General features: G+C 34.7%; 1 protein-coding gene across 2 annotated transcripts in view; it reads right to left on the minus strand.

Moving 5' to 3' along the window:
- Positions 1–14,759, minus strand: part of KCNH7 (potassium voltage-gated channel subfamily H member 7) — a 193,292-nt gene that overhangs the window by 78,878 nt on the left and 99,655 nt on the right. For both annotated transcript variants that reach the window (XM_072341360.1, XM_072341359.1), the window contains exon 3: positions 5,995–6,150. In XM_072341360.1, coding sequence (XP_072197461.1) covers positions 5,995–6,150 — 156 coding nt within the window. The remainder of the gene's footprint in view (positions 1–5,994; positions 6,151–14,759) is intronic.

Genomic DNA, 14,759 nt, shown 5'->3' on the forward strand with positions numbered 1-14,759 from the left:
AGCGCAATAGGACTGTGATCCTAGCTGGGAACTGTAATGCAAACAGTAGTTAATTACAGAGGCCAGAATCTAGCAAGGATTCCTTTCTAGTTTGAGTCCCAGAGATAACCACAATCAGTAAAGGAATTTTAGCCACCACAGCAGTATTTCTCTGCCTGCAAAAGAAGACTAAAATGGTTCATTTATAGTAAAGTGTGTTCTGTTCATTAGCTGTACTCTGAAGAGAAAGCACCAAAGGTGCTTCTGTTAATTTCACTGCTGATTGTTTTCTGGCTTTATTCCTTTGCGAAGAGTTCCACACTGTTTCAGTTCACCTAATGTTCACTCTAACTTTGGGGACAAAAAATATATGTGACATTGGGGTTGCCAGAGCTATGTTAGATTGGCTGGGTAGAAATTTTTCTCCCAGTCACAAATTTTCTTGATTAGCCCTCACCTAGGATGAATTTGCTTCTGGCGATGAGGCTAAAAAAAAACATTCTGGACAAACTCCTCAGTACATTTTGGGCAAGGTTAAGAGTTTAGTACTGCTTTTACATGTGATGTTTGATGTACCAAGTGCTTATGCATCAAAGAACATACAGTATTTCCATGACAAATTTATTGTCCAAAAAAGTATGCTTACCTCTTACTATACAGTTATGCTTACTCATACAGCAAAGTGCTCTGCATGACAGGAGAAAAAAAAAGGTCTGTCTTTTTGAGTTAATTATTTGACTTAAAGAAAGATGTGACTTGAATTTCAGTTGTTCTTGGTTTATTTAACTCCTGTGAATGAAGTGAGCTTTCTTCCTGTGTTGTAATTCTGTTTAATAGGCTTATAGATTCTAAAGTGATAAAATAAGGCAATCCCTAAATAACTGTCTTTGACTACGTGCAATTGTGCGCTTAATCAAATAACTTTCTGAGCTTTCTCCAACGAGATAACGAATGTTGTATTGGGGAACGGACTAGTTACTTCAGGCTATATATTACTGAGAGTTTTGCTTTAGTATGGACAGGAGTAAAAATGTTAGAAAAAGCATTTACAGGTCATTAAAAAAAATAAAAAAGCCATCAGAACAGTGTGTTCTAGATGGAGCAGAAAATGAAAACAATTTGGAACCAGAGTCTTAAAAGTTTTTTTCTGTATGTGCATATTTGCACTTTGTACATTACAGTCCTACAAAGAGTCTGTTTTGAGTAGTAAAATTGTAACTATATCCTTCATATAGAAGTCAGGCCTTAGAGCTATTTTCTGTTCAATCCGTGTCATGATGAATTTTGATCTTTTGCAGTTAATAGACTAGCATTACAGGCACAAAATATCTCAGCTGTGGAGAACAGTCAGATGCTGGGAGTTAATTTATGCCAATGGTTCCTTAAACTTATTTGAAAACTCTTCATCCAATTTATGGAGTAGATGAACATGACAGAATGTTTGACAGGTTTGGGAATAAAATCAGACACTTACATGGGATGATTTGAAAGCGTTATTTAAACTCAAATTATTATAGTTTCAATACTTAACTGAAAAAAGTGTATTGAAGTCTGTATAACATAACTTACAGGAATTCTTTTCTCATTTTAGGTCTATTTCAGTTAACCACTATTACTAGTAGACTGGAGGACTAGTAAGAAGGCTTTCTTGTTATACTAGGATAAAAACACATTTTTTGCAGTTTTTAATTGTAGAATATTTACAGGAAAGTCTTTTTTTTTTTTTTTTTTTTTTTTGTTTAAACAATGAGCTTAAAAGGAATAAGTTCTCTTTCTAAAAATGTTTTACTAAATATCCTACTTCATTATTTCAGCCAGAGTTGAAAATTTTATATAACTTAGGTAAATGTTTTGGTTCATGCAAGTTTATGACCAGTGGGTTCAGTTTTTATGATCATAGTGAATTTCAGGCAAATATTAACTTATCAGTTGTGGCAGAGAACAGCCCATATGAACTAGCTGATTTTTATGAGTAAACAATTCTTTAGGCTCAAACGTTTTGAGCTTAACACTTCAGTATGCTAAATATTTACTGTACTGTTTAATAAGTAGGCATTTATACCTTCAGACACTTCACAAGTATAGTGAAGTGGGATAAAATAATAACACCTCCGCTTACAGAATTTAATTTCTGGAATTACAAGACCATTTACATGACCTAAGAAAAGGCACTGAAAAGCCACGGTTATTAAAAACCATGAATGAAAATGAATAAAATACTTATATATGTAAATGAGACAGAACTCAGAGCAATTTGATGAGGAATGGTCATATATAGCAGAAATCAGAATCTGTCTCACTTTAACTGCACATTATACAAAACATCCTTATTGGCAAGATATGTTCCCAGTTACGTCTACAGAAGAAATTTCCTCACTTTTCTGAATGTACAGTTTGGGTAGATAAAGCATTAAGTTTTTTAGAAGTTTAAGGTCTGAGATCTGACTTGTTTTCTATTTCTTCCCCCAATAGGAGACTTATATTATAGTCTTTTTTTGTTTACTAGTGGAATGGCATATATTGGGGAAAAAATAGAATTGTGGTGAAGCGTGGAAACAATGTAACATAGAAGAGAGAAAAGCCAGTCAGCTGTGATTTAGTATTTCTTTACAGGTTTGGTGCATACTGGATTATTAAAAATTTAGCTATTTCACTACAGAACATTAGTCAGACTACCACTGAAATATGATGGTACATTCTTGCAAAGAAGAATAAAGGGAACAAAAGGATCAGTTGAAAGGATTTTTTTCCATGGCCTTTGTGAAGCCAGTATCTTTACTTTTCACATTACTGCCTATTCAAGCTCTGTTTGCATATGTGACAGGAGCTCTTGAGTACCAGACTAGAAATAAAATAATTTATACTCAAATGTGGTCATCTGACTCCTGGAAATTTAGTGCACTTCTTCTTAAATCTACTATTGTAATCTGCTAGGCACAGTGGGGAATCAGAACCTGGCTGTATTAGCCATAGGAGTGCCATAAAAGAAAAGGTTCAGATTCTAAAGAACTTGCAAATGCTGTTTAAAATGTCAGTATTCAACTGGTGCAACTTTACTTTTCTCCCTATCCATCCTCTGAGCTCAATCTAGCAAATGCCAGTTGTGTTCCATTGGTCTTTGTTTGCTTTAACAGGTTGCAGTCTTTCTTTTTCTGTTTACAAGCCTTCAAAAACAGACTGCACTGTATGTATGGCATGCAAAGTTCTTTTTTCTTTGAGGCATTTGCCTTCAGTCTTGGGGAGCCCCATTGTAAGTGGTCTCATTCAAAACAGCTGGCTGCATCTGGCAGGATAGATGCTTTTAGGAAAAAGAAGATAGGTTTTCTGCTTACATTTGATAAATTTGAAGTCAATTTGTAATAAATCAACTAGAGAAAAACTGAAAATGTGGAAGTGTTTTGTTTTTTAATTAGGAAACAAAAAAACTTATTTTCTTGTTGGCATGTTTTTAGTACTTCTTTTCTGCAACCTGACTCAGTTTTATTTTCTCTTATGTTGAAAAGACACTGTAATCTGAGAAAACTCAATCTAAGGAGTTCTGGGAAGAAATCTTTCATGATCTGTTTCCTTCTGGGTAGTAGATGCTAATGCAATGTGAAATCTTTTGTCTTTTATCATTAGCTCTTGCTTATCTTTGTTGTTTGTCAGAGATGCATTGTACTTGTTATGTGACTCGTTGTCCCCTTTCTATTCTCTAAATTGGCTGCACAGTTTTAGAAATGTTTTTCTCGTTTTTTTTTTTTTGTTTGTTTGTTTGTTTGTTTTTTTCCCCTCTGTGAACCTGTACCCATTACTGTCAGTTTTGTATGTAATCCAATGGAAAAAGGTCTTTTACCTGATGCTTCATGATCTAATCAGAATAAGGTTAAACAGTGAACTTCATCTTCGAATCTGCTTTTTGCATTTTTTTTTTTTTTTAATTGAGAATATGACTGAATTAAAAGCATGTTTTTGATGACTTCTACTGCCTAAATGGACTCTGTCCTTTCAGAATTTCAAGGTCTTTTGTTTTTGCACAGATTAGCCTGTTCACAACATCTTTAAGGTTTGGTTAAAAAAAAAACAAACACAAAACTTTGTACAAGTTGGCCCCTTTCTTGAAAATCATATCTACAGAGAGGAATTTTTGGCTGTGTAGCATATTGTATCACCACCCTGCCCACATAACAGTCTGCTCTGACAACACAAGTGACTGGGTGAAAGTAAGAGCAGCCACGTGCCTGCTGTAGTTCATGCCAGTTTTTGGCATCTGGCTAAACTCACTAGCAGAAAATGGTTTAAGTCACCTTCCCTTCATTTACACCTTGAACTTTCACAGTTTTTGAATGGGCCACGGAGCTCCAACTATGTAGTTTTAAAGCATACTCAGCATGGAGCTTCCTTGTGCAAGTCATGCATAACTACTGTAAAACAGGAAAGGGATGTTTTGACTAAGTGCTTTTTTGTGTGTGTGTGGATGTCCTCTTTAGCGGCTTTTACTTTAGAATATGGCAAGTGACAACACTTTAAAGTATATACTGATGTATCAGAGATGACAGAGAAAGCAGCTCTTTTTCACAATGTGAAGCTGCTTTTTTTTTTTTTTTTTTTTTTTTTAAATTCTTTCCTGAACAGGTTTTTTACCTCTTACTTGGTCAGCCCAAACCAACTGAATAGTTTTACTATGGTTACAAAACCAGGAAATGTTATTTAAAACCAGGAAGTAAAATATTCAAAATGCACGAAATCACAGCATCCTGAAATAGAAACAAAATACAAGTGGGGTTTACTTCATGTAACTTTTCATTTCTTCTACGATGCAGTCTTTTTTTTTTCCTGATATTTCTTAACCGTCTTTTTATCATGATGTTAACAGAAAACACTGTCTGTTTTTCTGAGCTATTAAGCAATGTAGCTGTTTTAAAAGAACAGAGTAAGGAGAAGTATAAAAATTAAAAAACCCAAGATTTTGGATTTTTAAGAGTTTCAAATTATTATTGTAAGGAATATTGTTAAATATCATATGCTTTTATTAGCAATTATTGATCTGCCATTTTCCATCAATAGTAGATTTCATTATTTTATATCTGCTGCCCTTGTAGAGTTATACAGCTGTAACTGGAATGACTTTTGTCCATTTGAACTGATCCAGTCAGCTTTTTCCCTAGGCTTGATGAAAATGCTGCTTTGTAGGCAGTCCCCGTTAATTGTAGAGGTAAACTGCAAGCTTTTAAAAATGTGAATGTTTCCTCAACAGTAGGGGGCAGTTTATGTAGTTTTTGGTGTCACAGAGTTTTGAATGACATCTTACTAATTTCATGCTGAAAACACAGTGCAGGAAGTATAGATTATGACTAATGGGAAGAACCTGGTAATGCTGTTATGCGCTGCTACAGGCTTGTTTCTCACAGTCTTATCAATATAACTGAAATTGTAACAGCATATAATCACTTAAGGTAGCACACAGTGTTTACACTGGGAAATTTCACCCCTCAGTTCTTGCAGGTTGTAACCGTCTTTGCTTTCTGTCTACAGAAAGCTGAAGTGTTGATTTGAAAACTTAGGTTCCAGGTTCCTTTATCATACTAATGTTAAAGATTATTAGAGTGTGAAAAGGCATTTCCAGCTGTTGCTGAGCCAACCAGACTTGGAGGAGGGTGTTAACATCACCGTTGGAGTATGCTGTGCTTTACTAAAAGCTTGTACAAATGAGAATGTGTTTTGGGGATCTTAGGAGTGATAGCAGGGTATGTGTGTGGAGATGCAAAGCAGATGGAACGTGTGCTGTTGCTGCATGTAGTATATGAAGGTCAGCAAAAGAGCGCCTGTTCTGCGTATAGTGGAGCAGAAAGCTACACTATTCACTATGTAAGAAGTGAACTCTTGTGGAGTTTTCTAAATTTGACAATTCTTTCATTCAAGAATGAATAAAAACAAAAGTTTTTTGCACTATTTCTCTGTTTTTAGTATTGCTCAATTAATTACTCTCTCAGCTAAGAACAGAGGGAAGCAGAGAATTTTCATTGAGTTACTTACGATTTACAAGTTTGGATGGTAATATTGGGTTGCACTTCTCAGGAGAAGCAATGTTCTCTTCATCTGTTACATACTCAAAGTTGATAATAAACATCATTGCTACTCCCTCTTGATTTTTCACTGGAATTATGTGAGTATTGCAGATGAAGGTAGACCCTGCACAAGGAAGGTTAAAAAAAGATATATTAATCAAAGGAAATTTCATTATTTTTAAATCCAGTTACACCAACAGATATTGAAGAATATTTTCTTGAATTTAACAGTTGAACATCAAACTCACTATATTTTAATAAAGTACATTCTCACAGCAAGAGATATTTATTTCAATAATTTATTTATTACATCTTCTGAAAGATCTCTTCTTTAAAATGTTAATTTTGATTTTTGTTTGATATTCACTGGAACTAGCTATACAAACTTGTGATGCAGAGGCATTTTGCACCAAAGGTAGCAATCCAAACACCGTTCCAACAAGAACACTTGAAGAAAGCAGAACCCCATTCTTCTAAATGTCATACATTCTTCGAGCTGTTGGTTCTGTTACAACAGGATGAATCAGTCATCAAATATTTATGGATGTAAATATATCACTATTCTTATTTTAGCTCTCATTCCATTGGGGGTTGTAGAATGTTGCTTAGGTTTGTATTTAAAAACTGTATTTGTTATCAGTCTGATCTTAGAGAGTTCTGTATTCCCTCACAAGAAAAGCTTTTGAATGTAGTAATTTTCACTAATTCTCTGGAATATTTAGTTTTGAAGTATTATACTCAAGTTGAAGCATGGAGAGGAATCCTGTACTCTCGTTTGCATAAATATGGAGCGTACCCTACTTACATTGAAATGAAATGGTGTAATTTCATAACACCTCTTTTTCTCAGAGTATTATTTCTCAAATACCTAATTTAAAAAATGCCTTGTGTTAATTCTTCTGATGTAGCATTTGAAAGAAAGAATATTCATTAGACAAGGTCATTAGATTTATTTAATTCCCTTTTAAACTAACTGAGTATAGCATTTCCAAAAACAATGTGATTGCTATAAGCAATACAATGATGAGCTAAATGCTTTGTGCAAACACAACTGTGAGATAATGTCTTGTCCTGATAACTGGGGACTGGCTTAATGTAAATGGTTTGCAATTTATCCTTTCAAATGCAGTGATCACTGACTAAAACTTGACAGGCAGTATAGTTTGACAAAAACAGATTCCTGATCTTGGTTACACTTTTTCTCTATTGATGAGAGAAATTAAAGGTTTAAATCATAGCGAAGATTAGACTCTGGATTGTCATATTTAGGATGGCATGTATGGCAGTTCAAGCTATGTATAATATTGATGTGCTGGCCTTTCAAGTTTTGCAGCTGCGCCTTCAATCCATTTAATAAAACAGTTAAGCTGTGGCACTTGCCTCAGTTTCCATGGTAACAAGCTCAATGACTTTAGTAAACAGAAAATAGGCAATTTAAGACTGTTCCATTAGAGCTAAAAATAGAAGTGCTTCAGGCCAAGCATTGCAACATAGACTGGTTAAACAGAGGGTCTGGAGAGAATTTAAAGTAATCCTTGTGTTTTCTCCCAATTAATAAAAATACATATTGAGATTAAGCAGTCAAAATTGTATTTATCAGTAATTTGGAAAGATAAACTAAGTTGCGTTAAAATAAAATAAAATCCTGGTTCAGCTTGTGTTTTGACGTGAGTTTTATAAATCAAGCAGATACCTCCCAGCCTGACACCTCTGCCTCGAACAAAGACAGGATTGGAGGTAGTACCAGACTGGGGAGTATTTGGATTTGAAGACCAATGAACTGCAGTGGGGGAAATGTTGATTAGGTTTTGCAAATGAGCTACACACCTCTTTGAAAGCTTTCCTGCCTTTTGAAGACAGTAATACTTTACCATTTGAAATGCTTCCCATAGTGCTGAGTAACGACACTATCTCTCTTTTCTATAAAAAAATTGGCACTTAGAAGCTTCTCTTGTACTGGACCTAGGGATTTGCATCTATGAACAGACATAAAAACTGTCCGTGATGTAAGAACATGGCTCCGGTGATCCCAGAGTTAAAACTGAAGCTGCACATAGAAATATTTGGGGTATGTAGAATGGGAACAATCCGTTCAGCACTGTTTTCATAGGCTGTTACATATGTCAAAGGTTCTCTGAGAGATGAGGTGCTGTGGTGTTCAGGTAATTGTCCTCATGCTTCAGAAGTGCCATGCTTTGTATTGCTGGAACACTTGAAAATCTGTTATGGTTTTGCTGGATGGCTCTACCACTCTTGCACTGCATGAGTCTGACAGTTGCTAAGCGCAGTTCACCATCAAAGAATTTGGACTCCCCCACTTCAGTGTGAATTTAAGGACTGACTTAATTGTGGCTGAGAGCAGTTCCAATGTATTTTGGAACAAACCTTGGCTCTCTGTGCCAAAGCATTTGTGACTTCTCAGTTATTTTTTTTTTGTTCCTAGAGCTGCTCTGGACAACTGATTAAGTCTATGGAAAGAAAGACTTTGAGTGTGTTCTCTGTGTGCTCATGTATATTTCTGGATGAGCTGACCTCATGTAAGCATTCGCTAGGCTTATGATAATTTTATGCTGCTGTAGTGTAGATACTAGCCGTACAATCCATAGTGAGTTCTGTTTATTTGAAATTGAAGGTGAGAAGGAATAAATCAAAGCAGAAAAAAGAGAGAGCCAACAACAACTTGTCTGCTAGGGACAACAAAAACAAAAAAAGACAGAAGTTAAAGGCAGAGATGCTGTCTATGTTTCCAGATCTAAATGGTCTTGTTGTCTGTTTGAATAAAGATCTGAAAGAAACATGTAGGTGAATCTTCCATCAATCTTGTATGAATTCTGCTATGTGGCAATTTTATGATAGGGACAGGTGACGGAAGCTATCTTTAAATTGTTATTAAATAATCATCATGATTATTTTGGAAATAAGTACTCTCCACATCCCAACAGTATGTTCTAACATTCTTTGATCAAAATAAATGCTCATATCATCTTCTCTCAGAGGTGGAAGCTTTAAACATATCAATTACAAATATAGAGTCTATTACTTACAGTTTAATTTAAGATATTAAACTACCAACTATAGTAGAAATGCAACTAAATATAGCCAGCAATAAATAGTTTACTAAGCTAAGTCTTAATTTTAGTGGCATTTTAATGAAGAGGAACTCGGGAGAGTCTGCGTAGTTCCATTTTATTAGTAATTAAGTTGAATATTTTTTTCATAGGTTCATTTTTTTTTTTTTTTTTACTACTCTGCTATTATTAGAGTTTGATCACTGTAACATTAAGTAGAAACTCAACGTTTTTGTTCAAGAAAAACAAGCAAGAAAAAGACACAACATATCACAGCTAGTCTTATTTCCAGAGTAGATTTTCTGAAAAAGTTTAGTTCCTTTCTCAAATGAGACTTTATTCTTGCAGTATTAAGTTGAAACTGGTCATGGGCAGATCTTGCCAAGTTTCACAAGATTTTATGTTAAAGGGATCCAAATGGCATTGCAAATCCATTTCTTTATCAGTTATAACTGTTTGCTGACAAATTTATGTTACTTAGTCTGCCTGTTTGCATAATACAAATGAGTAGAAGCATGACTGAAGCTCCCTTGAGAAAATTGCTCAGCCCTTAGAGGCATAGAATCAGATGACTGGAGATGGATGGCATATAGGTACTTACTTGGTTCAGTAACAAGTCCATGAAAGAAAAATCAGACAACTTTTTTGTTTTTATGAACTCTTTGCATTTTTGCAAGTGATGGCATTTATTCAGACTTTTGGAGACATCTGAGCTCTGCTTAAGTTGTATTAAAACTTCTGTTCCTAAAGAAAGATTCCCCTTTGATGTCTACCTCATCACCACCTTCCCCCTCCCTCCATTCTCCCCCATTTATTATGTAGCTTCACTGAGAAGAAATAAAGGAAATTCGTGTGAAGACTAAAAGTGATGAGATATGCAGCCATACAAAGTATCTGTTCCAGGAATATCAGACTGCATTGCAAATGTCTGTTCTTGTCCTGCAAAGGTACAGGTATTTTACTTGTAATTTAAACTAATAGGACCAAAGCATAAAAACTAGTGTCGTATCCAAAACTGCATAAAAAATGAATAAAGAAACAAAGTGTAATGTAGAGGATCTCTAGATTCCATTTTCACAATTGAATTTGTTGGTATCAGTCCTGTGCTAATAAAATGTGTCTGGCATATTTCCATGCAGAACTCTGGGTAATGGGCTGTACAATCCTATTTATCTTTTACCTATATCTTACAATGTGTCCTTATGTCACCATTTTCCAGTTCCATCTGATGGAAATTGAACTCCTTGTGTGGCAAGAATGGGGAATTCATAGCTTCCCATTAAACATACTGCAGATGTATCTGTATGACTGACTCTTTAAAAAGATTTATAGCAGAAGAAAACTAAAAATAGATGGCAGGTTGAAATATATTACACTTCAGTTGAATAGCTATTTTTAAGAGGGATAGGCAGAGACCAGGAATATTTGGCTGATATTTATGAGTGAGATTTCAGCAATTAAACAGGAACTATTTCCTTTGGCATATCACTCCCCTCTCCATATTGAATAGGTGCTATCACTGAAATGGTTGCTGATGCTAGGATTTGATTGAAGTTCTGACTTAGGTTTTGTAATATATGAAATTACAGTGTTTAAAGATGTAGGAATAATTTTTAAACTCACAAACCAAGAAAAGTTACCCTCTGGAGACTGTGGACAAGTTCACTGTTGGATCGTGCTAAGTAAATATCTAATCTTTTCTTCCTGTAACTGCACTTATACTGTAATTCCATAGCTAGATAAATACAATTCCACTCCTTGCTCTAGCATTCCTTACACTTCTGCATTGGTACAATTGTTGCTAACCTTCTGTGCTTACCCTAGTAGAGCTGTGATAATTAACTGTAATACTAAATGCATTTTATATGGAGATACTATTTCCTAGTGCTTTGTTATATAAGCATATATTAGCACGTACAGAAGACACAGAATAATAAAATGTTTGGCAAGGAAATAAAAAATAAACTAACATAGATGTTTTATGCTCACAAATTAGGCACCCCAAAAAAAAGAGCCTAGAGTGAAACATTCTGAAAACTATTTTTAGAAGGAGTAAAGACTTATGTAAGTTCCACAGCTGATGCAGAAAATGCAATATTGGCTGTTTTCTTTCTACCTATTTCACCTCAGAGCTACATTTGAGTTTTGCCAGGGGGTATATCTGTGGAACACAGGCTGAATGAAGGCAGTCTTAAATGCTCTTTCAAAGTGATATTTCTTGGAGATAAAGACTGTTATACACATGATGGGGTGAAAGCTGGGTCTGAAATTGCTTTTTGAATGAGTTCTTACTAATATTTTTTTACAAAGCTGGTATGTCAGTTGGAATAATTTAGCCCCTAAATTTTGCCTAGAACATTTATTACACATGCTTTTTCTTCCAGAAGAACATAGCAAGTAGTGCTGCTTTTGAAAAGCAGAGTCTCTGATTTGTTAATGGGAATGTTGCTCTATATGCAATTATTTTGCCTGATTCCATGGAACTGAGTGCACCACTCACAATACTTGATTAGATGCTTAGCAGTTAGGCATGGAAAGTCTGGGCATATTGCACTGAGGGCTACATCTCTGGATACATTAATCATTAAGTCTGTAAGTGCTTTGCAAGCTGTACTTTGAATATCCAGAGAGGATTTTATTGTTGTTTGTGTTGTATATATTACAGACGGTATGAACCATAAAAGGTTGGAAAAGAACTTCAAGATGATCAAATCCAACCATCAAGCTCACCTACTGAATCACTAAATCACTTCCCTTGGAGTCGTGTACATGCATCAATTAAGTATCTCCAGGGATAAGGACTTTACCACTTCCCTGAGCAACCTGTCCGAATGGGTAGCTGCCCTGTCTGTGAAGAATTTTTTCCTAATGTCCAATCTAAACCTCCCCTGGTGCAAATTGAGCAATTTCCTTGCATCCTATCTCTTGTCACCTGAGAAAAACGATCGGCACACTCCTTGCTGCAACCCCTTTTATGCTTTTCTTTTTGTTTCCTTTGGATAAACAATTGATTTCTTGTACACTTGCAGAGCAGTTGTGGTGATTGCAGGATGTAGTACATTTGATGAATTTCATCACTGGTCTTTTTTATGAGGAAAATTACAAGCAATAGAGTGCTGTTTTAGATAGTGAAAAACTGAAATGTATGACTTGGACTTTTCAAAATGAAATATTTGATGTTTTTTAAAAACAATATTTAATAGTAATGTTTTTTTCTGTAGTCCAAAAAATATTCCCTTGAGGGAAAATTATTGTTTTTAATAGTTCATTTAACTGAAAATATAAAAGGTAATAGTTCGAGGTTAATGGTGTACAGAAAATTCATCTTTTTGCTAAGCTGAATGATACTTGTGAGATGTGGACATTAAAATTTCTTGTCTAGAGTTTTATGACTATCAACAAGAGAAAGTACAATGTAATTCTGTTAAACACAGATTATACTAATATGTGACAGCAGATTATAAATGATGACGAATATTCAATGTAACTTGACATTGATCAGTACCTCTTGATCATGATCAGTGATGAAATGACATATTAATTTCTGATGTTGAAGGAGTAGATGAAAATTCTGTAATAATAGCTCAAGCAATAATAATGGAGCATAATTATCTACACTACGAAAACGAATTTGTTATACTATGTTTTCAGTTGTCAACATTCATTTACATAACACTTTAAGTCACAGTTTAAGTCATTTTCATTCATTCTTCAGTCTATGCAGACAATTTTTAATTAGGAAAGGTCATAGTGGTTGGGATTACATTAATTAGAACTACGTGTAATTAAAGTAGTTTTGAAAACAACTGTGTTTCATTGTGAAAATAAGCTACTTTGACTTCATTCACATTTTCAGTGGGCTTATTTAAAGCATAGCACTCAGCAAATAGACAGATGTTTAGCTCAAGGTGAAAAACAATGGTAGGGCACATTTTCTTTCATGCTTTTGTGACAAAATAAAGAACAACAGCTTTAGCATATGTTTACAAGCATCATGCGGTGATTTTAGGGTACATATATTTTAAATATAAATAATTAAAAAAAACAGCTGGGTGACAAAAATGATCCTAGTTTCTTATTTTGTATCTAGTTTGCTAAGAGTTAGCGTTTATTCAATTGTGTGTGCTAAAATTGAAAATGTATTTTTTCTATTCTTTTTTTTTTTTTTTTTCTTTTCCCTTTCTCTAGCTATTTTTTTCTAAACCCTCATTAAAAGCAGGATCCTCTGGGCATTCAACTGAGAAATGTCTTATTATGTTCATGAGAAAAGGGAACTCAGGTTTGTTGAATATTGTCCATCTTGCAAAAAAAGTGCAGATTAAGACATTTTTTTGTGAAAGTAACCTCATTTATTTCCCCAAATTAAACTGTATAAACTATTTTAAGAACTAATTGAAAAACCTTACAATGCAGAATGGGGGGGGGGGGGGGGAGGGGGGGGGAGGGGGAAATAAATAAATAAAAGCCAGAGTTCAGTTTGAATAATTTCATTTGTCTCAGGCATTTGAATATGCCATGAAGTAGTGATCCGGATTCTGTTTCACCTTCACTGAGTCATTTCAAGGATATTATTATTTTTCTTTGTTTTGTTTGTGTAATGTAATTATTAATAGATATAAAAAAGAAGACATTAAATGGCCAAGGTACAAGTAGTACGAAGGGTGACATAGAAAAACAGAAATCAACATCAGGTCTCCTGAGGCAAAATTGAAATACTCCTATTACTGCAGGCTTTCACAAATGCAATGTGCATCTGGCTCCATTGGCTGAGTGTAAGGAGTAGCATTCTATAAATACAGATGTGTTTCTCACAAAATAAGAAATTCTTGTGATAATTATGTCTTAGTAACAAAGTGGATGATCTAGAAATCCTTGGAGTGGGAAAACCAGTCATGAAAAGCGATGGCAGTAGTCAAGCTACTGGAATTGTAAAACGGTGGGATGTAACCTCAGGGTAAAGGGAGCAGGAAAAAGTGATATACTAGTCAAAGGCATGATCTGGTATTCTGGAGTTCTTCATAACACAAAATCATGGAATTTTGAATTCATATTAATAAATATGGTGAGAGCTCTATGCACTGGAGGTTTCACTCTACTGAAATATTTAAAATAAAAAGACAAAAAATGTTTTCTAATGGAAAGGCACCATACTGAGCATGGTGTACATTTAACTTAGGTTCTCATTAGAATTGATAAATATCAATAACTTACTGGACCAGAAGTTCATGACTGCCTTAAGGGTTTTCATGACCTCACTGCAATCAATGCAGACTAACAAAGAACACACTGTAAAATGTTGGTTCTTCTAAATGGGTAGTTTTCTGTGATTGAGAAAACCGTAGGTGGAAATAATTGGGAGGAGAAATCAGATAAAATGTGAATGAATGGCTGGAATTCTTAATGAAGATGTTATTTAACAAAACAATAGTGATGGAAACATACAGAAAATCTTAGCTACAAGTCCATTTGGTTTCAGTGCAGAAGTGAAGGTAGCAAACAAGCTCTGTAGTGAACATAACAGAGAAAGTAAATACACATCTGTGGAGACTGAGATATTTTATACAAAACACTGACAGAGGAATGTGACAATGTAAGAGCAAGCCTAAGGAAAGTAAGCAGGTATCTTAAGAAGGTTAAGCAAAAGATAAATCCAATAGTAGTGAAA

This window comes from Excalfactoria chinensis, chromosome 7 (assembly GCF_039878825.1).
Source record: "Excalfactoria chinensis isolate bCotChi1 chromosome 7, bCotChi1.hap2, whole genome shotgun sequence".
Classification (NCBI taxonomy): domain Eukaryota; kingdom Metazoa; phylum Chordata; class Aves; order Galliformes; family Phasianidae; genus Excalfactoria; species Excalfactoria chinensis.